We start from the raw sequence: 25,044 nt of genomic DNA on the forward strand, positions 1-25,044 counted from the left end.
TTTCTGTGTTCCTTCTGCACAATCATTCCAGTTCGAAACTTGCACTACAAGTCGGGTGCTGTCGCACAACTCCTGACTCTACGGCACCGTGATCATCAATGAGTGGGGCCAAACCTATTCTTGCTCATCGTCTGCCGGTATCCGTTCTTGTCAATGAAGAAGGACTGATAGCGCCAGAAGCCATTGGCCCGAGCAAGTTTGCGGTAACGTGGTCTGCTGAACCTCCCCCTCCTGTACTTGCACCTCTTGTACAAGCTGCAGAGCGCCAAGTTGTCCTCAGCTCATCTGACGGTGAATCAGATTTTTCGGAGAAAGATCTCTGCTCGTTGGGAGAAAAGCAATCACCTGCCGAGCTTTCTGACGAATTCGAAAGTTCGCTGAGTCAACGTTTTCGGCCTCAGCAACTCGCTCCTCACCATCACGATGAAAATCCGATTATTCCACGGCTTTCTCGTGCAACCTCCATGCCTTTGCCATCACAGCTAGAGCATCTAAAAAATCCCCGCAGGACGACCGTGTCTACTTCACCTGAAATGCCTAGTCAACCTCTCTCCACAGATGCCACTGCCGAATCCTCTCGGTTCCACGAACTTTCGTTAGAACTCGCGGATTCTGTTCAGATGGTCGTTCAGACCCTTTTACAGGTCTCGCCAACGCAAATACTTGACCCGGCGAAAGAGCAATTTGCAGCTTGTTCTCTCTCAGTCCCCACCGCCTGCATGTCTGCTGTATTCACGACTATGAAGAACCTCAATTACATTTCTGCGAATATGCCAGATCTATGTGCCGACACATTCAACTCTGCTCATTCCAGCAATTCTACTTTGACAGCCCGCCGATTGACCCTGCCTGGACCACCTGTCACTCCAGCCACGGATTTCGATATTGGGGAGATGCTGCAAGGAGTCGGAGATGCATCGAGCGGGAGGGCCGCTGAAGTTGGTGTAGATCTGGTCTTATTCCATAGCGATGTTGGGATGAGGCATATTGCGGTCAAGGGAGTAGAATGTGGAATATCTAATGTGCTAACGCATGTGAGTGGGCCCGTTGCAGTTGAAGTCCTAGTCTCACGACCTACAGGTCGTCCGTCAAATCATCAATACCGCACGCCGCGGTGATTCAATTGATTTGGGCCTTAGTGTCGCTTCGTCGAGCTATTTGGGCTCAAATATGTCACCTTCCATCGAGAAACCAAGTTCGACAGCAAGGGGTGTCTCTTCTCCCGTCCCCATAGATGAGGATGAAACTTTGCAGTGCACATTCGAAATCCATCATCGTTTTCATTCGCCGGATGTGCCAGTGGACGACATGACACCTACCAACACAAACCCTTCCGACGTTCTAGAGCGTCCAGAGCCCAACTTTGGTTCGATGTTGTTTCGAAGGCTACTTCTTCGATGCGGCGCGTCGCTTTCATCCGACGTCACTGATGACGTAACTTCAAGAAGGACGTATGAAGTCAAGCTTGAACTTCAGCGTGGTTCAGTAGATACGATTACTGCCAAATCCTCTGCAACATCTGAACAATCTCATGTGCTTCTCAGTGGGGTTCGGTTAGGAACGGAGCCGTCTCTTGAAGAGCTTGGTCAATTCGCTGAAACTTTGCGCGGAAAGAAGGTCACCTTGTATGCAAGCTCCACAAGCTCCTTTGCACATCACCTGACAAGCTATCTCACTGCTTGGGGGTTGGATGTCAGTCACGTTTCGCCAGAGGCTGAAGTCGATGGCACTCCAGGCGCCAATGAAGCTCCTGCCCCTCCATCTCGAGAGCGTGGATCACAAGAGCCTCGAGCCCCATCCACGAACGGCACCCCACGCTTAGCTCCGTCGCTGTCATTCGTAATGATCGATGACGATGTCTCCATCCTTCGGGAGAGGTTGCGCAAGTACAGAGCAGAGCAACCGATACCTCTCAGCCTTCACTCTCGGAAACGGCCTTCTCTAGCTGCTCACCATCGCCCAAAGTCGTCACCACAAGTAGCCCGTACTCTAGGCTTAGGATCACAGGCCCTACCGCAACAAACACCCATAGTAGTCGTTCACTTCACCAGCCTGGCCAATTACAAACTGGTCAAGGAAATCATACAATGCGATCTCGCTTCCCACTCCTATCCAGCATGTCCCCCCGAAGTTATGATTATTCCTAAGCCCGCGGGTCCACGCAGGTTCCTTACTGCGCTGCACACTGCTGTTACTAAGCCTATCGTCGATCCATTCTTTGCCCCAATTGCTACCTCGCCACTTAGCCCTGGTTCGCACAGTTCTCCCTTCTTCAATTTAACTCAGACAAGTCCAAAATCCCCTTCTTCTCGCCCATCGAACTCATCGCGGACCAATTCCGAGCGATCTATGCGATCTACGAGGGACAGTACAAGTGAACACCACTCGCATGCACCTCCATCACCCCTCGGTCTCGCGGATAACATGGAGTATTTCCCCGAAACTCAGAGCCCTGTAAGGCTTGGTCAGACGCCATCCTCCGGGCTCGTCATTTCGAGCCCCGACGGACAACCAACAGGCATTATCTTCCAGCCGCGTGCAAAATCTACGAAGCCTATCACACCATCACCCAATAGTGTTGCAGTCGATCGGGATAAGCCGCAGTTTCTATTAGCCAGTTCTGAACGGCTACGAGGGTCCTCCCGCCGTCTATCGGACAGTGAACAGAAGAAGCAGGGTCAATCGCCGCTCTCCTTTGCGTCTTTGCACTCTAATGTGTTGGGAAGTGTATCACCCCCTCGGCGAGAAGCTTCTCCTATCGAGGGTTTTACCCCCATCTCCACTACTCCCAAAGCAAAGGGGAAAGGAGTAACTTCCCCTCAGGCAGATGAACTTACCCCCTCATCACCGCTATCTCCCCCATCGCGTAACGCAAGCACTGTTGATCTAAGGAAGGTTTCTTCCCCTCCAAGTTCTCCAGTAATACCGGAACCCCAACCCAGTGTGCTCACGCGAAGACCAGGAAGGCGAGTAACTCATGATTCAAAACCTTCGACGCCCCCCACTGCGTTGGGGAAAGCAGGCAAGGGTCAACCTGACACAAGCATCATACCTCCAATTAGCGTGCTCATCGTTGATGGTATGGGCTTCAATCTTATCATACGTCGCGCTAATCGGTTGGACCAGATAACCCAATCAATCAGACTATTCTGTCGACCTTCATGAGGAGAAAAAAGATTAAGTATGACGTGGCCAAAAACGGAGAAGAGGCGGTGCAGAAGTGGCAAAATGGTGGTTTCCACTTGATTTTGGTATGATATTCCCTCATAGGACAATTCCATCGAGCTGATATGTTATCTCAGATGGACATTCAAATGCCTGTTATGGACGGCATACAAGCGACAAAAGAGATTAGAAGATTGGAGAGTTTGACAGCTTCTTCGGGCTACACCCCAGGCACACCGCTATCCGATACACTTTCAGATGGAGCATTCTCCGAATCTCGTGCCTCAGCATCGCCTTACCGTTCCGCTGTCATTATCGTAGCTCTCACGGCTTCATCCCTCCAGAGCGACAGAGTGGCGGCGCTTGCGGCAGGTTGCAACGATTTCCTGACCAAGCCTGTGTCTTTAGAATGGCTGAATAACAAGATCATCGAGTGGGGGTCGATCAAGGCTTTGCAGATGTGGGCTGACCTGCGGCCGGAGGTAGTGAAAACCATCTCGACTGAGCAAACGGCTCAAGCGCAACTTGTGGCCCGTCGACTTCACGTTCCCGAGGGTCGAACGACTCCAATCGGTTCTCTGAGTAGATCGACATCAAAAGCTAGAGAGGAGAAAAGCGATCCCCCTGTTCAACCTGGTCCTGAGCTTACTGCTAAACTCGCGGAACCGAAAGGAGTGGACGAGACAACCTCGAAACCGGCAAATGACTTGCCCGATAATGATTCCCCCGGATCATCGCCTTCTTCTGAATCTTCTGATTCCTTTGAGCAATCTGGTGAGCTCAATCTTCTATTTCTGCCTTTCTTTCACTTAGATCGGTGATTTCAGGAGAGAAGTCCGCATCACTCCCTGGTGCGCTGGTTGAAACATATTTGAAAAATCGACATTAATCATTCTCTAGCCTCTCATAATAATGACACGGATGATGCGGTCACCCAATCTGAATCTATGACTGCCAAGGATGAGCACACGCCTACAGGTATTTTGTTCCCACCTGGAGTGCCACTCGATTTGGCTCAATATATTTCACAAGACGGGGAGGAATGCCATGAAAGCTCATCGGAAACGTCTTATGCGACTGCAAGTGAAACGTCAACAAATGCTTCTGAATTCCAAGATGCGCCAACATCACCTCAATGACGACGTTGGGCGACCTTTGGAAGCTTTGCGAGGCTGGCCGCGCCTATGGTCTTACCATTATATCTGAAGGTTGCCGCGTTCTTCCGCAAATATTTTTAATGATTCGTATACCTACCTTGTCATTTTTTTTGTCCGTTCGTGTTGATCACTAGGTGCTGCATGCTTTATTCTGGGTTTTATGGGGTTATTGGGTGATTGTCTTTCGACTCTGATAGCATACTACTGCTGAGTTATATGAAATAAGGATTGACAAAAAATAATGTTCTCACCATTAGGCAATAGAGTGATTCGGAAGATGCCCGAATTTGACCATTAGTGTGAAGGTGTGCAATTGCAATGGGCGTGCTTGGCAACATGGCTTTTTACAATGTGATGAGAGTAAAAGATGTAGTGGGTCAAGCAGTTGTACTGTTTGTAGTCAGGGACGGTGGACCGACTGCGGTGATTCAGGTTCGCGGAAGAGTTACTCATGAGATGAATTTTCTATACGTGGCGAATGACGATCAGTAGGTTCGATGACTCAAGGTAAAGATGTCACCCAGCAGTCTTTTTTTCGTAAAATTTGATGTCGAAGCCTGAACTTGTACACCAACGAGAGCCTACCCGCGCAGTTCTTGACCTTCTTTGTTCGGCTTCTCGCGGCCCTTTTAAGTTTTACGGAGAAATCAGCCTAAACATACCTATTTGCGGCATTCGCCGTACCGGTGGTTTCTTTCGTACTCCGCGTGGCCGAGAGGATTTGGGTGAGGTCTCCCAACACCTCATTTCTCTACACCAAAGTCCGTCTTTTTTACAAGTGGATTCGTTCTTTTCCCAGTTCTTAATTTTCTTCTCATCGTTCACTTCAACGATGAATACTATGCACGACTCCCACAAGAGGACTTCTATCAGTCAACTTCTCAATCCATCATCCGACTCCTCAGTCTACTCCCATGCTACTCATCTTCCATCGCCTGTCGCTGTTTCTCAGTACCAACATCCTCCCCACCAGCAACAACCAAACTATAATCAGCCAATAGACTCTGCTTCATCTTTCCATCTCAGAGCTGCAAGTTGGGAGCCCAGTGACGACCCGTCTGTACCTAAACGTAGAATTGACAATGGGCCACCTTTAGCTCGTCCATATCCATTACCACCTCACCATCATATGCATACCGAACCTAATGGTGACATGGTTCCTCGCCAGGGCAGATCAAGGATGGATGACCCTGCAAACTACGCAATGCCACCTAATTCTTGGCCATCTCAAGCAGATATGTCAAATCCTCCCTATGGATCTCCCATCGTCGCCCCAATGTATTCAGACGAGCGAACAGGTAAGTAAGCATTCTAGATGCACCTGAATTCTCATTCAAGCCTTTGTCTACCCCAGCCTTATCGGGCGACTATCCACCAAACAGTTAGCTTATTATCTGTTGACTCATATGACTGCGCCACTCACTTTTACTTTTAGCTCAGTTCCATCCCGCGCAAAACTTCCATCCCCAGCAACTACCACCAGGACATCCTGCTTCATGTAACTATCATCTCTTGATCATTCCTGTTCTCGTTTTCTCAATTTGCACCGATCCTAAGCCTTGCAGCATGCTGAAAGAGCTTCTGTTCGTATAGCCGCCCGCTTCACAGCTCCCTTACCAGGGCAGCCGATTTATGAGATGGCTCCCATGCATCCACCAGCAGGAATCTTCTTGTATCATGCCCCTCCCCTTCCCCCGCAAAAGCGTCCTTCGACTGAAGATGACCAAGCACCAAAGGCTAAGAAGGCGAAAACTAAGGCAAAGACTGCAGAGGGAAATGGTACATATATACATTGCATCTCGCGTGGTATTTTGCATGGTGGCTGATGATATACCCAAGGTTCATCCAAGCGGGGTTATAACGCTAAGAAGCGCAGCGAAGCTGCCCAGATTGCAGCCCAAAATGGTCAGTTGACGTATGGTTGAACTACGGTTGCTAACTACCCTTCAGCCCAGTTGATGCCGACTGTTTCTTACGCGTCGACCCCTACCGACAAGGGCAGTGATAAAACCGCAGAAGGTAAGCCGCTACTTCCGTCGACATCCAATGGTTCTTGACGTTCAAAAGCTCCAATGCGCATGGTGACGGGCGATAATGGACAGAACACCGACGCTTCAGCTCAGCTGCACCCCGAATTACAATTTGCTCGGTGCATGTCAAATCGATATAGATCTGAACAGTTCCCACGCTGTGTGTCGTGCACGCGTCGCTGGGCTGGTGACACATGCAGATTCCAAGGCATACGGTTTTTCTTGAAAGACAATCAGAGAAATATTGTTGGTGTCAGCTTCGTTGAGAATCAGCGAGCTGATGCACCAAACATGAGTTTCCCCGTGAGCTGGAATGTCTCGCTGACGCCCACGCATATACGGCGAACGAAAGTGAGAAACAATCTGTTATGAGTTTTGACGAAATGTCGAGTCTAACCATTCGAGTAATTAGAGGACGATAGCTCAGGCTCTTCTCCCGACGCTTCTTCAGGAGCTGCAACACTTGAACTACTCAGAGATCATCCGGAGGACCCGAGAAAGCGAAGTGCGCGCCACTTGTGGTCAGTGTTACGCGACCTTTTATTTTTTCGCGTTTACCTAATAATATTTTCATCGCAGATACATGCATGACCTCGATTTTCTCCAGCAGTTGGATGTGCCGATTATGCGGGAGAGAAGCATGTGCAGAATGTTTTGAACAAGTGAAAGATCTCACCGAAGATAAACCTGGTGCAGGCCAGGCTGAGATTGCTGCTCTCCAAGCCCGCCGAGAAAAACATGCTCATAGCAATCCATTTTTCTTGTCCTGCACGCGGCGGAACGAGCATCACGCAAAGGACTTTTCACCGATGTCACGCTTTTGCAAGGCCGAGCTCGCGCAGGCGATTAAGGACATGGAAGCTATGCTTCTGGAGCCGGATAATGATGCGCTCCCCAACGCCGGACCAATAGATCCATTACTGCATGTGGAACAAGCACAGGCAAACGGGGGCACTCCACCCTCTGCGCAAGTTTCAGATTCACAGATCGGCGGCGAGGCATCCGCACCGGCGCCAGAGTCGTCAATCTCCTCTGCTCCCCAACACGGCTTATTACAAGACGGCGTCTTCCATCCTGAATCAGCGCCAACAACTACTTCATCTGTTTCACGAGTCGCCGAGCCACCGCTATCAGCCCCCGTAGTGCCACCGTCCGCTGATCAGAATTCTACTCAGTCAAGTGACATACCTTCACATCCGACCACCACCATCCCGGATTCGCAGCTTACAGAGGAAATTTTCCGTCCATTGTGGGCTAAAGGAGAACCACTTGTGGTCACCGAGTTGCTGCCCAAGTTCCAGATTCAGTGGACGCCTGAGTATTTCGTACAAAAGTACACCTCTCAAAGCTGCCTCATTTTGGAGTGCCAAAGCGATGTGAATAAGCGTGTGACGGTAGGCGAGTTCTTTTCGTGGTTCGGAAAATATGAAGGGCGGGCGGAGTGCTGGAAGCTCAAGGTGCGTTCATTACGAGTGTGATTCCTGACGCACACTTAGTGCGTATCTCTAGGATTGGCCACCATCAACAGATTTCAAGACAGCATTTCCTGAACTTTTTGAGGATTTCAGTCGGGCTGTACCCGTGCCCAATTATGTTCGTCGAGATGGAACACTCAATATTGCCTCACATTTCCCTAGCAATACAGTTGCACCTGATTTAGGTAAGCGTTACGATGACCACGAATGAAGATCGGCTAATCAATGAGCTTTATCGCAGGACCCAAGATGTACAATGCGATGTCGTCATTCGAGTCGGCAGGCAGCAAGGGGTCAACGAGACTTCACATGGACATGGCTGATGCCGTAAATATTATGACATACGCATCTACTACGCCAGATGGCAGACCAGGATGCGCAGCATGGGACCTCTTCCGTGCCCAAGATGCAGAGAAACTACGTACTTTCCTTCGGAGGAAGTTCAAGGGCTCATATCAACACGACCCGATCCACTCACAGCAGTTCTACCTGGATACTCAGCTACGGAAAGAGCTATATGATACGCATGGTATCAAGAGCCATCGGGTATATCAGAGACCAGGAGAAGCCATATTCATCCCAGCCGGTTGCGCTCATCAGGTTCGTCATGTACCTTTTTGCTGTGCTTTGACGCTCATAATTTGCAATGCAGGTATGCAATCTCGCGGATTGTATCAAAGTCGCAGTCGATTTTGTCAGCCCCGAGAATATTGAGCGCTGTGAGAAATTAACACGCGAATTCCGGGAACAAAACCAGTCCATGGCGTGGAAGGAGGACGTTCTTCAACTGCGTACTATGATGTGGTTCGCATGGCTTTCGTGCTGTCGGCAAGAGAAAGAGATGAATGACCCTTGAGACGCATGTGGATGTGGATGTTCTGTTCCTTGTGGCGGTATTTTGTATGATAGAGAGGTTTAGTATTGTATGGGGGAAACCCAATTAATCGTTCGACCTGCGTGCTTTCTATTTTTCATTTGCTTTCTTGTACATGCGTAATCTTAGTTCGAATTCGTGCTTATCTGCACCGGTTTGTTATCTGCCGCTCGATTCCTTAACTTGTGGATTTTGACGTTTTTAAACTCCGATCACCGACCGGCTCCAAACAAAGCCACACATCGCACAACGTATGGTTCATCCCGGTTGCACATAAGTATCCACCAGATCTCCAATTTTATGTAAATGGAACGTCTTTTGTGCTCAAATGGGGTATCTACATGTGTGATGGGTCGACTCAAGAAGTACATACAGTCATTCAAAAATGACTCAGAGGCTCATATGGTGAAATAAGAAGGGTGGCTACATCACAACCTCTGTGCTGCTTTAGAATCTAGCATTTTTTTATAAACTTCGTCCCATCCTTGAGGCAGGGTTGAGCTGTACATGGCTGTAAATGGACCAGGAGAACCCTCCCCCCAAATGGTCTCAAGTTCAGGAAGTATGTCAAGGAGGATGCGAGCGACTGTTTCTGGGTCGCTGATGTGAGAATCAACAAGTCTGGGATATTTGACCAGTCGGTTGCAAACACCACGGCCTGGTTTGTCATCCCGCAGTCCATCTAGCTTGGTAGCGTCGATAGCCAGGTTAAAGAAGCGAAGATTGGGGCACAGCTCCAGAAGCGAAATGAGACCGTGGAAGGTGATCTCAGGAGTCCGAGTGCTACGAACCATGTTGAAATCTTGAAACGATGCCGTTGCATCTAGGTGCAATGACATCATTGGACCCATCATAGTAAAGGGTGGCATAGGTGGGAGCCCGACAGGCAGGGGTTGCACAGGTGGGAGTCCGACAGGCAGTGGTGGCACAGGTGGGAGATCATTGTCATCGTCGTCATCGTCACCGGGGAGGTCCATGATAGGCAGGGGCTGTGGAGGAACTGGTGGGTACAAATTGCGACAGTCAAACAGCTCAAGCTCCTCCAATAGTGGCCAAGCAGAAGCCATGGCACGCAGATCATCATCAACGAGTAAGAACAACGGCGTCATCATTATACGCAATACACGGAGGTTGCAGCATAGGAAAAGGGGTCGGAGCACGTTAGAGCCGTTGACGGCACCACTGCTCAGAAAGGCAGGAACGTTCAGGCGAAATTCTTCAAGGTTGCCGCAAGACACGTTTTGACTGATGGGTTGCAGAATGGGCTCGACCGTGTCCACACCAACATCACCCGATCGATACACTGGAAGGAAGATATCTATAGATTTGGGCAAGGTCCTCATCGCTTGAAGGATGGAATTAGCAGTCGCTAGGCTGTTGGCTTGAAATTGGAGTGTGTGCAAGGATGGAAATGAGAGGGAATTTGTGGGCAGATTGAGATCAGATATGTTGTCAACGCGCAATCGAAGAATTCTGAGACATGATAATGCAGAAAGGTTGAGGATGCATTCGCAACCCACGGGGCTGTAGTCCAGCACCTCGAGCTTCTTCCATGAACAAATTACGCGGGATAAGAAGCTTTCAGCAATAGCTTCGTATCCTTCTGACAAATAGAATAACAATCCCAGCGTATTCAGCTCCGGGCAGAGTCCCCGTATTTTTGACAGGAGTAAGGGGGTGGATTTCGGGTTCCACTGAAAGCTTGAGATGCGAAGAGACAATAAACGTGGATTGAGCAGAGGCCAGAGCAGAGCAAGACTAAGTTCATCAGTCCAAGCCAGGTGGGTGAGATTGGGAAGGAGTGGTGTGGGAATTCGAAGAACGTGAAACACCCCCAGGTCATCAGGGACAGCTGTAGCCCTCCAGCCCCCTTCGTATCCAGAAAGCTCTACTTTGTGGACGCGATACGCGTACTTGTGAAAGACAGTTAAGTCAGGTCCTGAATCAGTGTTGATTTCTGATGTGTCCTATTCGATAAGCGGATCAGGGTGAGGAGTAACAGATGGATACTGGAGACGTGCCTCGTTGTCCAACTTCATGTTAGTATCGTAGATGCACGACACTAATGGATAGAGGCTACGTAGCTCGCTCCAGAGAGCATCCAACGATGCATCACTGAGAGCACTGCAGGTTCTAGCGAGTGCTGCGAAAGTCCGGCGACTGATTTGCTGACTATCAGCCTTGATGAACGCGAAGATGTGATCTAAGATGTCTGGAACGAGTAGCGCATGATGCATTTCGACAATTCAATAGTTGTTGGTCACAATGTAGGCTATAAGCGAGCTAGAGGAAATGTTTTTGTTGAGAGAAGGTCTGCATGAAGTAAGCAGATACCTACCTAGTACCTCAGGTCCTCAACGCCACGAACAAAGGATTGCTGTACGTAGTAAACGAAAAAGGCAACGTGATCGCGCGCTTGACCGCATTTAGATGGAAAGTCCCCATCACTGCAACGGGCCGGCAAGTGCCTCTCGTGCTAGACGGAACTACGGTGCAACGTGGTCTCTACCAAGGGAACTCACTTAGCCATGCTGGTCATCGTGTGGTGTCCAGTTCTTCTCCCACCGATGCATGTGCTGTAACAATCAGATGTTCGCGTGGTCCAGCTTCGGAGCCGGTGTTCAAGTCTAGATTGCCATGACATTCAAACGGTGAGCACCACTAGCGAAATTGTTAGTGAACTTCTAATTGACCATTGATCGGAACCTATCTCAGTCGTGCGGGTCAAAACTCTCAATAAATCCACATGCATAGTACTTGGGTCTTTGCCAAGTTCAGTTTGAGAGCACTTGGGCAATTTACTGCTTACTAGGTCCAATTATACCCTGAGACTGCATCTGTCACCGAGTCTTGCGAAGCGAAGCGAGTAGCACATGTTTCAATCAAAAGTGCGATGCCCCCCGTGGCTATAAAAGGTCCTACCACCATGTCGTCGAGTGCCATCCTTGTCATCAGTGTTCAACATGATGTGGGCCCTTGCGTCCCTCCTGCTCGCAGGTCTTGTCCGAGCAGCTATCCCTAACGCCATGCTTCGCGGCATGCCTTCTCTCCCAAAGATCCCAGTGCCGGCTCGTTCTAACACTTCGCCGAATGGCACAGCACTCCCACCCATTACCACCGTCTATTACTTTGATCAGCTGATCGACCACAATAATCCAGACCTCGGGACCTTCCAGCAGCGATACTGGATGAACTGGGAGTTTTACGAGCCCGGTATGTCGTGAGTATTGAGGTACAACGTTAACCTGATCCATTGAAGGTGGTCCCATCGTCTTGATGACGCCTGGAGAAACTGACGCGGATGGTCAGTTTACCATCCTTGATTTGTGGCTTTCACTCAAGCACTTGGTTTCTAGGCTATGAGGGCTACCTTACCAATGAAACCATCAATGGCCTCATCGCTCAACAACAGAATGGTGCAGCCGTCCTTGTCGAGCACCGTTTCTTTGGCTACTCCAATCCATATGACAACCTCACGTCGCAATCTCTCGCCCTCCTCACCATCCAGCAGGCCATTGATGATCTCGATTATTTTGCCAATACCGCTGACCTTCCCATGCCTGGGGGCGATGCTGTGAAACCAGGTCAGGCGCCATGGATACTGATTGGAGGAAGCTACTCGGGGGCCCTCACGGGTTGGACGATGGTCAAGTAAGTATTTCACCAGAAGTGAATATCTCTTTCCGTTAATGATTCGCGTAAAGCAAACCGGGCCTTTTCTGGGCCGCATATGCATCTTCTGCGGTCGTAGAAGCAATCACGTATGTCATTTCTTTGAAATCACCGCTCGTGTCTCATTAATGTGATTGTTTCTCCGACCGTTATAACCATCTTAATACATCTGCATTGCAATATCTCACTGAAACGGGGTTTCATTCGGCCAAAACAGTGACTATTATGGGTATTTCACGCCTATTCGCGAGTACATGCCACAGAACTGTTCCTCTGATGTAGAGGCAGTGATTACCTACCTGGATGGGATGTACGTGGCTAACAACACAGCTGGAATCCAGACCCTCAAGGAGGCATTTGGCCTTGGCGATGTTGTACACGTAGATGATTTCGCCAGTGCACGTAAGTCGCCCTTGCCCTTCGTTCAGTCTTGAATCTTTGCGTGGAACGAGCATAATGGTCCGAAGGGCTTCTGGTCCACGCAACATATGTAGTTAATATTGCCTTCACTAGCGCGCGGAGTTCCTCTTCTACATGATTACCTTTTGCGACATTCTTTTTCTTTTATTGTTCCACTGCCTTCTTGACTTGACTGACTCTGCTCGGGCCAACAGTTCAATACAACCTGTTCGATTGGCAATCTCTGCAACCTGATGTCGGTCCAGGAGCAATGTTCTTCGATTTCTGTGATGCACTCGAGGTCAAGGACGGCGTCAGTGCCGGACCTGAAGGATGGGGTCTTGAAAACGCCATCTACTCTTGGGGCAACTTCTGGAATACAACCTACTACAACTATGGTAGGCGGTCCCCTTGATTTCCAATTGACGTGGCTAAAGTTGATAGTAAAGTCTGTGGATCCGAGGATGCTGAGTACGTATCCTTGGGATGTATTTGTCCAAATTGGCTGACTGTAAAGCTAGAACCTGTCTTGGGACGTATAACACGACCCAGTCCTACTATACTAACGTTACCATAAATAATGCTGAGAGGTCATGGTTTTGGATGGTGTATGTATTTATTCTCATCAGTTCGAATATCCACTCTGACAATGATTCCAGGTGCAATCAAGTCGGATGGTACCAGGTTGGCCCTCCTGAAGGCCAGCCAGCAATTGTGAGCCGCATCCTCCAACCCATTTACGAAGAGGTATGTACATTGTATTCGAGGTATAAGCATTCTTCAACATAATCTTCAGCGCCAATGCGTGGACATGTTTCCTCAAGCCTTCTCCTATCCACCTCTGCCAACCACTACACAGACCGACATGATGTATGACGGTTGGAACCTCGATGTTCCACGTCTCTTCTTCGCCAATGGCCTACGTGACCCTTGGCGCGAGGCAACTGTCTCTGCCGATGGGCTATATAAGGCCAATACTACCAGCATGCCGATCTATGAGGGCGATGGATTCCATTGCTCGGATCTGATCACGGAGAATGGCATTGTAGACCCGACCATCGCGGTCGTGCAGGCAGCAGGATTGATGTACATGAAGGAGTGGCTTGCTGAGTGGACGCCGTCCGCGTGATAATAGATTGAATCATCGGGACTCATGGTTAAACAAAGTTATTTATATTATAGTACTAACCTATGTTTGGGGAGAAGTGTCAATGTCAATATACAGTGCATTTCATTCCTCAAGGACGTTGCAGCCACTCCGTTTTCTCTGTATGTGATCAATCGTCAAAATGCAAAGACATTCCTCACACTCTGTTCCCTCAATGGCCCGGCACCAACTACCGACTACCTCAGGTGGGCGTTCATTAACGTTCATTCATGATTTTCCATCCATGTATAGCGGATAAGTATCAGCGTGCGGCATTCTTGACAATTAATTACACAAATTTCACACTAACTCCACATCGAACCGATATTAATATTTCTTCCCTGGAAGCTTCGACCATTTACGTGCAGCGGTCTGCATACGGGTGACACGGCCATCACCTCGAGGACCACTTCACTCCTATTACAACATGACCCACGAGTCAGGGAGCGTTGCAGATCGGCTCTGTACCTCGCCCTGGATCACGAGGGGAATGTAGAATCCGATATTTCCCTACTATCTGTTGATCCTAATCGAAACCACCCGCTTTTCGTTTCCAGTATTGACAAATCACAACGAGCTAAAGTTGCGTTATTGCGATTTTGTGGGACTTATATCGCTAATAGAATCACGACCATGTCGTCCTCTGGCCCTTGATACACCACCAGCGGGATAACGATCAACGTTGTCACTGTGTCTAGTTGTAAGACTACATGCAAATATTTGGCGACAGCGATTTGGTCAGAGGTAAGATTATACGAAACTTGCACGACACCCAGATGGACAATGATCCTGGGTGGATGTCACCCGATGCGTATGATGTTATTTACTACTGTACTTCATGCATAATAATAAATGGTTGGTCGCGTCCCAACTTCACTGGTGACTGGTACAATTACACAACTACATTAGAAACGCACACTGGTCATTCATCATATAGTAATCTGCCTGCAAGATATCGTGTATGAAGACTGTTGAGCTATTATATAGACTCTGAGCAAGAATTTTATACGTAGTTATACATAACAAATGCATCCAGATCAAATCTCGCTAACAGGCTGTGGTGTACCATGTCTCGCATTATGTCTGAAATCGATCATTCTCTGACGAACGAGGTTCCACCTTTGAGGCGTCATGTTGTGTGCGGGCAGGTGTTGAGGTGGGACTGCCAGTAGAGCATTTGGCCCCGCAAGGGGATCAAGTTCAGGAAGTATGTCGAAGAGGATGCGAGCGACCACCTCGGGATCGCCAATAGGCGAATCGATAAGCCTGGCATACTTGACCAGTCGATTACAAACACCACCGCCTGGACTATCGCCTTGCAGATCATCCAGTTTGGTAGCATCGAGCGCTAGGTCAAAGTAGTAAAGATTTGGGCATAGCTTCAAAAGCGAAATGAGGCCGTGGAAAGTAAGTTCAGCAGTTCGTGATCTGACAGGGAAGAAAAGGTCTGGCGGTGGAAATACTGGAAATACTGGAGGGGGAATGGTAAACGCGGGTGGATACAGAAATTGATTTGCCTGACCAGCGTTTGCCAGAGGTAGCGGCATAGGTATATGGTGGGGTATGGTGACAGTAACCACCTGAGGTTGAGGAGCTTGATTTGCCTGACCAAGACCCGTAGTAGTGATGGGTGGTAAAAGCAGTTGAGGATTGAGCTGTTGTAGCGGTGGAGGCGGGGGTGGAAGGGGAGGGGGAGTGTGAGTTGCTACACGTGGTCGTAAATCGATCAGCTCGAGTTCCTCGAGCAGTGGCCAAGCGTAAGCCATCGTTTCCAAATCGTCGTCACCGAGAGTGAATGGCGATGACATTCGTAGGGATAATGTATGAAGTTCACGACACACGAAGAGGGGTCGTAGAATCTCAGAGACATTTTCAGGATTATCTCCCAGAAGGAATGGGAGATTCAGGCTGAAATGTTGAAGTTCGTGGTACAATGCATCTCGACTGACGAGGCCCAAGAGGACCCCAACAATTTCCGGACTGCAAGTTCCTCTGCGGGACCGCCCCGCAAACACGTCAATCTTCAAAGATATAGGAAAGCTTTTCATCGCTTTCATAAGAGTGATAGCAGTGTCCAGTGTGTCGGTTTGGAACTGGAAAGTATGCAGCGATGGAAATGAAAGTGAGTCTGGAGGTAGGTCAATGACAGATGCGGTGTTAACTTGCAGACGGAGAATTCTGAGAGATTCCATCCCAGACAGGCGTAGAACACCTTCGAAGGTCATGGGGTTGCAGTCCAGCTCCTCTAGTTTGGGCCAGGAACCGATTACCCGAGATATGCAATGTGAGCTTTGAGTTAATTCTGAGTCTATATGTCCATCCCAAGAATGAACTTGCAGCGTCAGTGATTTGATTTTCGGGCAAAGTGCAGGAATTTTGGTCAGGGCAAATAGAGTGGATGCTGAGCTCCAGCGGTGACTGGGTATTTTCAGAGACAGCAAATGTGGACCGAGCAGATGACGAAGTAAATTGAGACCCATCCCAGGGGCCCAAGCTAAGTGCCTGAGGTTCGGTAGGAGGGGGGAGTTCAATGTATAATAGAGCAATGCGCCTAAATCCTCGGTGAGAGATGGGTAACCACCATTGCGTCTCAGGAACCTTTGTTGTCCGGAAAGGTCTAATTTGCGGACACGATGAGCATATTTGTCGAAGATAGAGAAATTTGGCCTCGTGTCATCGTTGGCTTCAATCGTGAGCTGTGAGATAGAATGTGATGATTCAGCTTGGAATATAGCAGACAAATGCAATAGACATACCTCATCGCTCGACGACAAAGTATTTGCTGCGTAAATACATGATGCTAGTGGACGCAAACTATCCAGTTCGCTCCACAGAACGTCCAGAGAGGCCTCGCTCAGGGCACTGCAGGTTCTGGCTAACATGGCAAAGCTACATCGACCCAATTGCCTATCTTCCTTGATAGAGGCGAAGATATGGGCTCGGACATCTGGAATGAGCAACGCATAATGCATGTCGATATCTGAGCCAGAATCAATAAATTTCAACGTTCACCGGTGAATACGAGAGCGTTAGGCCGTTGAACTTCTCAGGTACTATAGTAGCCGTTACTACTAGTACTTACGTACGAGCGGCTGCCTTTTCAACACATGAGCTTAATAATCACGCGAAAATAACCCTTCAAGTTATTGCAGAGTTAGGCTCCTTCCATTTTCCTACGCCTAGGGTACTTGAGCGATAATTGCTGCATCGAGTGACTTCAGCCTGCGCTTGCAAAACACTTTGCTATGCCTCGGATTCGTAAAAGTATGTAGTTAATCAACTCCATGAAATTACACTCATTCGTGATGTCGACACCGCGGAATAGAAACATCCAAGCGAGGGACGACGCACCAACGTGAAAAGTTGAAGCATAAGGTCTCGCAAGGCAGGAAGAAAGCTAAGAAACAGGTTCGGAAAGCACAGGCCGCTGGAACAAGTGAGTGCCGTGCATTGTCATAGGCGAACTTTTTTGAAACAATCGTCTTTGCATCTATATTTTTTTGCTGGGTTGTGTAACATTTATGTCCTTGTGCTCATAGTCTTTGTGTAGCCCAAAAGAAATCTAAAAAAGATCCCGGAATTCCGAACAATTTTCCCTACAAGGATCAAATACTCGCAGAAGTCGCAGAGTCACGACGTCAAGTAAGAGAGCACTAATCTGTTCGATGTCCCTCTTACTGACTTGATTGTACTACAGGCTGCAGAGGAGAAGCAGCAACGTAAGGCTGAAAAGCGCGCTGCTCTCACTGGACTCGACGTCGAAGATGTCGAAGATCCTGAAAAAAACATCAACATTGATGAAAATCAAAATGACGGCCAAGGCTTTGATGGCATTATGTCCATTCGTCCCGCACCTCCAGTGCCATCCATCAAGAAACCTGTAGAACCTTTGACTTCAGAACCTGCCATACCGATCACGCAAGGACCTGCCTCTCTTCGCGAGGTGTTGCAAAAAGCGGACGTTCTGCTCCATGTAGTGGATGCACGGGATCCTGCGGCAGGCCTTAGTGAGGCTTTGTTTAAAGAAGCGAGAGGCAAAGATATCATACTTCTCGTGAACAAGATCGGTAAGTTGTTCGTTATGTCTATGAATGGCATTTGATCGATTACATATAGATTGCGTACCACGAGAATCTCTAGCGTCATGGCTATCCTACTTACGACTAACGTATACCGCCCTGCCATTTCGCGTGGCAGAAGCTTTCTTACCATCCAAACCCAACCTGCCCCCGGTATCAAAGAAGATTTCTGTCAAATTAGACGATGCGCTTGGCTCGGACGCAGTTTGGCAGCAGCTCATCAAGGCCAACAAATCTGGTGAGGAGTTGGTTGTGGCCCTAACGGGAGTTACCAACGTAAGTTTCGTCGTTTGATGTTGCGTCGAATCGTTATTGATCAAATTGCTTCATCCAGTCCGGTAAATCTGCAGTCATCAATTCTCTCGCATGCGCAGATCTACTACCTATTTACAATCTCAATTCTACGATATCTACAAAAGGTCCTCATACAACAACATCAGCGAGCGAGCTAGTCTTGGAGTTTCCTGACAAAAAAGGGGTCAATGTGCGACTGATTGATACCCCAGGATTGGAATATGTCCGTACGGAGGATGTAGAAGAGCAGGAGAAAGAAATGGCAAGAGCAAGAGATATCCTGCTCCGAAGTCGAGGGCGGATTGATCGACTAAAAGACCCATTGTTTGCTGGTGAGTGTCGCCGAGCTGCTCCTCTACCCTGGATCTGACGTCATGAAAGTTGAGCACATTGTGTCTCGAGCAGATACCCAGGATTTGATGTTGGCATACAGTTTACCTGCCTTTTCGAAGGGCGACCCGACCTCATTCCTTGCTGGAATGGCACGTGCGAGCGGGCTTATAAAAAAGGTGCGTTTTCCGAGGATATTATTCAAGCGCACGCTGATCTGTGGTATGCAGCGTGGTGTCCTGGATCATGCGGGTGCGGCGCGCATTGTACTCAGAGATTGGAGCATTGGAAAGTTTGCGAGGTATACCATGCCACCGGGATCACCGACTACATCCTCTTCAACAAATAACGAAGGAATTCTGGCAATGCTGAAGAGCCGGAAAGAGCTACGGAAAGCGGAAGACGTGAAACTTGTACGGTTGCAGCCTGGAGAAGCAGAGAAGAGGGATGTGTTATTGGACGATGTGTGGGTTATTGATGAAGAAGTCGGCGAAAATGAGGACGATGATGAGGATGCCGGAAATGAAGAGGTAACCGGAGATGAGGACGGCGATGAAGACGGTGCCGATCAAGGCAGCGATTCCGAGAGTAGTGAGGAAGGGATTGTTGATGATGAGGATGAAGAGGAGGTGCCTGAACTGTTGCCCCCGCCCAAGCGAAAGCGAACAGTGTCCTTTGCTGTTGTTCCAAGTAAAGGGAAACGGCAGCGAAGGTTTGGCAAAAACGTGACACAATAGAGGGGTATGACGTATATCACATACTAAGTGTGTCGATCCAGAAGGTTTTGATTCTGACTTTCTTTACACGTTCCGCTATAGCCACGCTGTCTACATGAGGGATGGTGTTGGCCGACTGAGTTTATCGTGATTATATAGCCCTGCAGTTGATGACGGCGGTCAACACGCCCATTATGGCTCGTCCGACTTTTCTCCAGAAGGTACTCCGAAGACCTTCCCAGAAATATGCTACAGGCACAAGCCGCGCAGCATCAACTTCAAAAGCTTCTCAACCTCATGAGCAGCCCCACACAAGGGATTTCCATTCAACCAAGGGTGAATTGCTTCGTATAGCTTCCGAATTCAATCATGAAGATCTGCTTCACCACAATGATCATGAGCGCCGACGTTCTCCCCCAGATGAATCATGTGCGTTTATACAGGTGAGTTACGATTAAAACACACCGACATATATTAACATCTGTCCTTACTGAAGAACGGCCATATCCTTACCGCTGCGGCACCGCTGGACTCTGCAGGACACCCTCCCAGTGTCTCTATCGCCGCCGACGTCCATAGCGAGAAGCTACAGGCACCACGACAAGCAACAGTTTTGGAGCTCCACGCTTCTGTAGATCAATCTATAGATCTCTCTCAGCCCGACTCTGAAGAGGTGTTCTACACCCCTCCAAGTTCCCCTATATCCTCCCCTCCAGCCTCTTGCTCGCAGACTCCAGCTCATACCCCATATTCGACACCCCTTCACTCTGCTGCATCGTCTGTCGCCTCTTTAGGGTCTGATAATCCACAGCCCATATCTATTTCGACAACATCCTTGATCGAATCTTCTATGAACACCACAGTCACCATGTATCCCGTCAAGAACGAGCCTGGGCGTCATAAACGTATTCCCAACCACCGTAAGGTAACTTATACGGACCAAGATTGGGCCAAAGACGTTCGGTGGCTTGAGGCCTCGCAACATAACGGGACTAGATGCAAGGATGTCGGACGCAATACTTCGTCGAGCAGTGTTTCAAATGCAGCATCACGCTCTGCCTCATCTCTACCGAGCACTGATGTGCCTTCTCAGCTGCATAACCTTCCGAAAGTTGAACCTCCATTTCCTCGTGGACGAAGGCCAAAAGGTCATGGGCACATGAAACCAAAACAAATGCGTGCGATGGTTGGCATGTCGGTTCTTCTTGAAGTGGAGGAGGACGCCTACCTGTGTGGTAACCCTGCTGGAGTGGATAGAAGTATGCCTCACAAGCGCTCGCAGTCTTTGACACATATCCCAACACATACTCCCCAACCACCGAGACCGGTACGACAGAAGCCATCTGCGACTTCATCGCAGCAAGCACCAAGGAAGTTGGTCAGACGTCGTAGTTCGTCTTATCCTTCGTTGTCTCGCGATGGCAAGCCATCTCGGTCGTCATCAACGCGCTTAAACTCTCATGCGACTGGTGTAATCTCACAATCCGGCGTGCCTGGTTCTGCATCATCTCTCAGCGTCGCGTCGCGCCCAATGAGCAGCGCTTCTCACGTGACTTCTTCAACCACGAAATCTCCCTATACATCGGCGCCATTAAATGCCCTGGACGCCCTTGCTGCGCACGCGTCATCTTCATGCGAGGCAGACGCACTTCCATCAAGTGGTACCCGTGGCTTCACCAGCCTTGTTCTTCCTCGTGCGCCCACTTCTACGCCCACCTCTGGATCGAACTCTGGTATCGGTTCTTGGCGCCCCTGGAAATCAGGTAGAAGGGCAACAGCTGCAGAAAGTCTGGGCGCAGGACTCGGGTTCGGAGATAAGGTTGATCTTACACGAGCTGGACTTGCACAGACTACGATGGCCAGCGTGGAGATTATTCGTGGAATCGCGTCTGGTGATGCCGAATACCAGGAATCGAAGTCTTCTGTGTCGTCGTTTGGCTTGGGCTGGTTCTCAAAGGATCATATCAAGCAAGGGAAGGTCAAATCTCGACAGGTCCCTGCAGAGAGTCCGCTCGGGTTCACAGTCTATCGAAAACCTCCGGTTTATGTTGGCGGAAGTTCAGTGCTAGTGCAAGTATGGGCTGTGGGGCTGGACGATGTGGATGCCCGTCTTGTGGGTATGCACCCGCCGCCATCGAAGCAACCCTCGCCGGGGACTCCTCACAGGACCGAGGAGAAAAGTGATGGGAAAAGGCCCGTTCCACTAGGTTATATTCCAGGACGGTCTTTTGTTGGGCGTATCCTCGAAGTGGGATGGGATGTTGATAATCACTCTCTCAAGAAGGGAGACTGGGTCATCGGTCTCAACAGCGTGCAGAAGGTTGGTTTGTATTACATTGACACGAGATTTGATACAAATATGCTGATTTATTTCTAAGTGTGGTGCTTTGACCGAATTCATTCTCGTTGACCGACATCGCATTCATTGCGTGCCACATCCTAACATGCCTGATCAACCATCTCTGGTTCTCTCCTCGTTGAGCGAGGATGACAAGGTGGGGCAGCGCAATTCGCTTGTGTTTCCTGCCGTGAATGAACCCAACGGTCTCACAGTGGACGAGCTCGCTCTGCTCCCGCTTTCAGGCGTTCCTGCTTATCGCGCTGTACGCACATTGACACACATCACACGTGCATTAGTACAGCCTGACGTAGCTGCATGGCGGCCACACAGAAACGGGCATAGTCGTGAAGTTACCAGCGACACTGATGAAGACGATGTTGTCATCATGCGTTCCATTAAACATGGCTCAGCAGAAAAGCGGGTCGATATGACGCGTCCTCGCATATTAATTTTACGTGGGCACGACGGGCCCGGTGCGCTAGCTCTTCAGATGCTTGTTCGCGCTGGGTGGTCTGTCTGGGCTCATGTACCTGTACCATTTGACCTTCCCGGTCTTCCTCACGAGTTCGAAGAGGATCTTCAAGACGAAGACAAGAAGCGTACGTTGGCAATACGACGAGTTATGCTGGAACGAATTGAGAAACGGCTCCGTGGGTGGGGTGCAGACGAAGTTTTATTTGTTCCCATCGAGTCAAACTCCACATCCGGGTCAACTCCACGAGACGACGCTTCTTCTTCATCGGCGTCCCTGCACCATCCACAGTCTTCTTCTTCTTCCGCTCATTCACATAACATACTACCCTCACCATTTTCACGCTCCTCGACGTCGTCGACATTGTCCTCACCATACTCACCCTCCACACATGGTCATACTTCCTCTACATCTCATTCTTGTGGTGCACTCCCTGCTCCATATTCCTATACTGGACTTCGTCTCACTCCATATCAGACTGAAAAAACCTCGGCGACAGCACTTTTCACCTACTTGACGCAATCGCGCGTTCGTTTTGATGCGGTCATCGATACGATTGGGGGTCGTGAGATTTGGGAGGCCGGGCGGACATTACTCAGCCTTCCAGTTCACGATGCCGCGCGAACCAACATTGAAGGCCAGTTTACCACACTGGTAGGGGACGCACCCGACCGTGTAGTGTCTACCGCAAGCGATCATTTCCGTGCGGGCGTACGAGCGCTTCGCATCGGAAACTCCAAAGGTACATTGCAAGTCCACGATGATGCCGAGTTTCCTCAGCCATCCGTCGCGCCCACCAGGGGCAAGAGGGACAGAAGAAAGATGAAGCCTCGGCCGGTGAACTACGCGTGGGTGAACGTCATGTCGGACGTGGATTGGGAAGGTGCGGATGTGCGGGATTCGTTAAGCGCAACGCTGGCGATGGCAGTAAAGGAAGGCGTGCGGCCTGCCGTTGGTCTTTCTGACTTTCCGGACTTGTCGAAAAAGGGCAAAGAGAGGATGAAGAACAAGTTTGGCGGTGGTGACGGGGAGACTCTGGGAAAAGTCATCCCGTTCGAGAATACGCCGCAAGTTTTCATTGCTGGAGGTGGGCTTGAGCATGGTGGGACAGTTGTGTCTAGAATAGCTGGGTGACCGATATCTGCGGCTTCCGTCCCCGATGGATTCATTATCTTATGTAAAAGATGTACATTCATATTTATGATATTTATTATTTAGGGATCTGCGTCTGATGGTACAGTGTCTAATGATATGCGCGGTGGATTGGGGGCGACTGCGGTTTCGATTGTTGGAATTGCCTTGGTAATCGGGGAACAAAAAATCAAATGTCAAATTTTGAGGCGATGTACGAGATGCGTCAAGCCCACCCATGGTACATATGTTACGATGCGTGATATTTAATTACATTGATGAGTTCACATCACGGTGCCTGGTTCATTGTGATCCGATACAGGAGACTTCGAGGCGTCTTGCGCCACCAGAGTCAAGTACACCGGGACGCAGGGGCAAGGACAGGCGTACTCGTAGAAAGTGACTCAGAGATCGGGACGGTCGGTCTACTACTAGTAGGATGGGCGTACTTGTGCAAAAGTGAGGCGTCAGGGCTGAGTCATCCCCGATTGATATTTGCCAGGCTCATAATTGTCCTCTTTCACTGGTCTACTGCCATGGCTATGTCACGGAGTGGTGACCTAGCTCACCCACTTGAGTTGGCTGACTTGCGACAGAACATTTTTGGCTCTGTCGCCGTGCCTCTCTGAGAATGAGACACTCATTTCTCCATCAATCTTGATCTTTCAACTTCGTACTAGTACTAGTTTGAAACAACTGTGGTCGTCAACTAGTAGTAGATATAGAAATGTGTGAGATCATATTGCAAACTGGTGACCGAGTTTGAAAGTGATCTGACTCTGATTGAACGGTAGTAGCGACCGATCATACAATGCACATCATCATGAAGTGGTCGACTCAGCTTCAGCTAAACATCCGCCCTAGGGCCTCAGCAGTTTCAGCACCCTCGCAGGTCACCATAACAAATTAAACTAAGTCCAACACATAGTACTAGCTACCAAACAGGGCTCAGCATGAGGCCTTGAGGCTGTAGCTGGCTTGATTTTGAACGTTTCCGCTGGAACGGCTGCGACTGTGGCACAGGCTGTGAATCAAGTGACCAATGCATGAGAACTATACGGAGTGCTGAAACCACTCAGAGTTCTGCATCACTCACCATGCCATTTTCGTCGAACATTGCCACCAGGACTCCACTCCGAGTTCGAGCCATGGCAGTGCATCATCTGCGTCGATCCTTTCTTTTTGAGGGAATTCAATTACACCGTTAGTTTGGTTCAGGAACGTCCCCGCCGAGCTACGGCACCGTTTTACACTGATAACACACGTCGCGCCATAAAGGATGCCATATATATAGCGCGGATCGTAAAAAAATACTAGTACTCGTAGTACAGGTAAGTGTGGAATGGCTGACTAGCTATAGCCTTGACAATGTCGATCTTTTCTTTTTGAGGGAGTTCAAGATAAGACTGTTCCTCCTCTAAAATAATTGCTAATTCTCAATTGCAATAAACATCAACCTGAGCTCGCTGTTGAGGACGGCAACTTGAAGCTCAATTATTCACTCACTAGTCAGTATGTTTCTGTCTGAAGAAACTTAAGATACATATATACATCATGAGATATCCTGAACATGAAGGTGCGTTAAATTTATCTCAGGGCGGTACAACAGCATACTAAGAGTAGTCCTACTAGGTAGCAGGCGATCCCATTCAGCAAGGAACTCGTACCGCCACGAATGCCGCTGCCGGCACATAATTGGTGAAGATGAAAAATGCCATCACCTCATCACAATGTTTAAATACTCTGGGGTTAGAAGGCTAGC

At 49.2% G+C, this 25,044-nt stretch overlaps 7 protein-coding genes across 7 annotated transcripts; 5 read left to right on the forward strand and 2 right to left on the reverse strand.

Annotated features, from left to right (window-relative positions):
• Nucleotides 1-98: 98 nt before the first annotated feature.
• On the forward strand, nt 99-3,986 carry HD556DRAFT_1241894 (uncharacterized protein; the record flags this gene model as incomplete). Its single annotated transcript, XM_041298235.1, has 4 exons — nt 99-1,034; nt 1,081-3,079; nt 3,127-3,251; nt 3,303-3,986. 4 exons carry the CDS (start codon nt 99-101, stop codon nt 3,984-3,986), a joined length of 3,744 nt encoding a protein of 1,247 aa, XP_041157666.1.
• Nucleotides 3,987-5,154: 1,168 nt separating this feature from the next.
• Nucleotides 5,155-8,755, forward strand: HD556DRAFT_1488467 (uncharacterized protein; the record flags this gene model as incomplete). Its single annotated transcript, XM_041308765.1, has 12 exons — nt 5,155-5,620; nt 5,677-5,703; nt 5,758-5,820; nt 5,880-6,101; nt 6,162-6,227; nt 6,273-6,341; nt 6,390-6,703; nt 6,765-6,873; nt 6,932-7,809; nt 7,862-8,012; nt 8,069-8,427; nt 8,480-8,755. 12 exons carry the CDS (start codon nt 5,155-5,157, stop codon nt 8,681-8,683), a joined length of 2,928 nt encoding a protein of 975 aa, XP_041157667.1. The 3' UTR covers nt 8,684-8,755.
• Nucleotides 8,756-9,129: 374 nt separating this feature from the next.
• HD556DRAFT_1273927 (uncharacterized protein) lies at nt 9,130-11,147 on the reverse strand (the record flags this gene model as incomplete). Its single annotated transcript, XM_041299209.1, has 5 exons — nt 11,132-11,147; nt 11,040-11,080; nt 10,723-10,984; nt 9,713-10,668; nt 9,130-9,484 (listed from the first exon to the last, which is right to left on the reverse strand). Exons 3-5 carry the CDS (start codon nt 10,936-10,938, stop codon nt 9,130-9,132), a joined length of 1,527 nt encoding a protein of 508 aa, XP_041157668.1. The 5' UTR covers nt 10,939-10,984; nt 11,040-11,080; nt 11,132-11,147.
• Nucleotides 11,148-11,664: 517 nt separating this feature from the next.
• On the forward strand, nt 11,665-14,080 carry HD556DRAFT_1520469 (peptidase S28; the record flags this gene model as incomplete). Its single annotated transcript, XM_041309151.1, has 10 exons — nt 11,665-11,914; nt 11,961-12,005; nt 12,058-12,352; nt 12,406-12,462; nt 12,591-12,775; nt 12,988-13,170; nt 13,222-13,243; nt 13,294-13,380; nt 13,432-13,519; nt 13,569-14,080. The coding sequence occupies 10 exons, from the start codon at nt 11,665-11,667 to the stop codon at nt 13,899-13,901; spliced, it is 1,545 nt and encodes a 514-aa protein (XP_041157669.1). The 3' UTR covers nt 13,902-14,080.
• A 616-nt stretch (nt 14,081-14,696) lies between these two features.
• Nucleotides 14,697-16,984, reverse strand: HD556DRAFT_1537690 (uncharacterized protein). The gene is made up of 2 exons (XM_041309666.1): nt 16,676-16,984; nt 14,697-16,615 (listed from the first exon to the last, which is right to left on the reverse strand). Exons 1-2 carry the CDS (start codon nt 16,889-16,891, stop codon nt 14,957-14,959), a joined length of 1,875 nt encoding a protein of 624 aa, XP_041157670.1. The 5' UTR covers nt 16,892-16,984; the 3' UTR covers nt 14,697-14,956.
• Nucleotides 16,985-17,058: 74 nt separating this feature from the next.
• Nucleotides 17,059-19,359, forward strand: HD556DRAFT_1488493 (P-loop containing nucleoside triphosphate hydrolase protein; the record flags this gene model as incomplete). The annotated part of the gene is made up of 8 exons (XM_041308766.1): nt 17,059-17,183; nt 17,245-17,355; nt 17,470-17,561; nt 17,617-17,986; nt 18,036-18,274; nt 18,333-18,624; nt 18,674-18,801; nt 18,853-19,359. Exons 1-8 carry the CDS (start codon nt 17,165-17,167, stop codon nt 19,357-19,359), a joined length of 1,758 nt encoding a protein of 585 aa, XP_041157671.1. The 5' UTR covers nt 17,059-17,164.
• A 1,834-nt stretch (nt 19,360-21,193) lies between these two features.
• Nucleotides 21,194-23,285, forward strand: HD556DRAFT_1241880 (uncharacterized protein; the record flags this gene model as incomplete). Its single annotated transcript, XM_041298234.1, has 3 exons — nt 21,194-21,658; nt 21,717-22,349; nt 22,629-23,285. 3 exons carry the CDS (start codon nt 21,194-21,196, stop codon nt 23,283-23,285), a joined length of 1,755 nt encoding a protein of 584 aa, XP_041157672.1.
• Nucleotides 23,286-25,044: the final 1,759 nt, after the last annotated feature.

Source organism: Suillus plorans (genome assembly GCF_016647745.1).
Source record: "Suillus plorans strain S12 chromosome Unknown HD556scaffold_48, whole genome shotgun sequence".
NCBI lineage: Eukaryota > Fungi > Basidiomycota > Agaricomycetes > Boletales > Suillaceae > Suillus > Suillus plorans.

What these genes read in the sequence shown, in the direction of transcription:
- HD556DRAFT_1537690 (XM_041309666.1), bottom strand. Translation starts at nt 16,891, where the DNA reads ATGCATTATGCGTTGCTCATTCCAGATGTCCGAGCCCATATCTTCGCC. An exon ending in CTTTGTCGTCGAGCGATGAG is followed by an intron (nt 16,616 to 16,675) that starts GTATGTCTATTG and finishes TCTATCTCACAG; the next exon opens with CTCACGATTGAAGCCAACGA.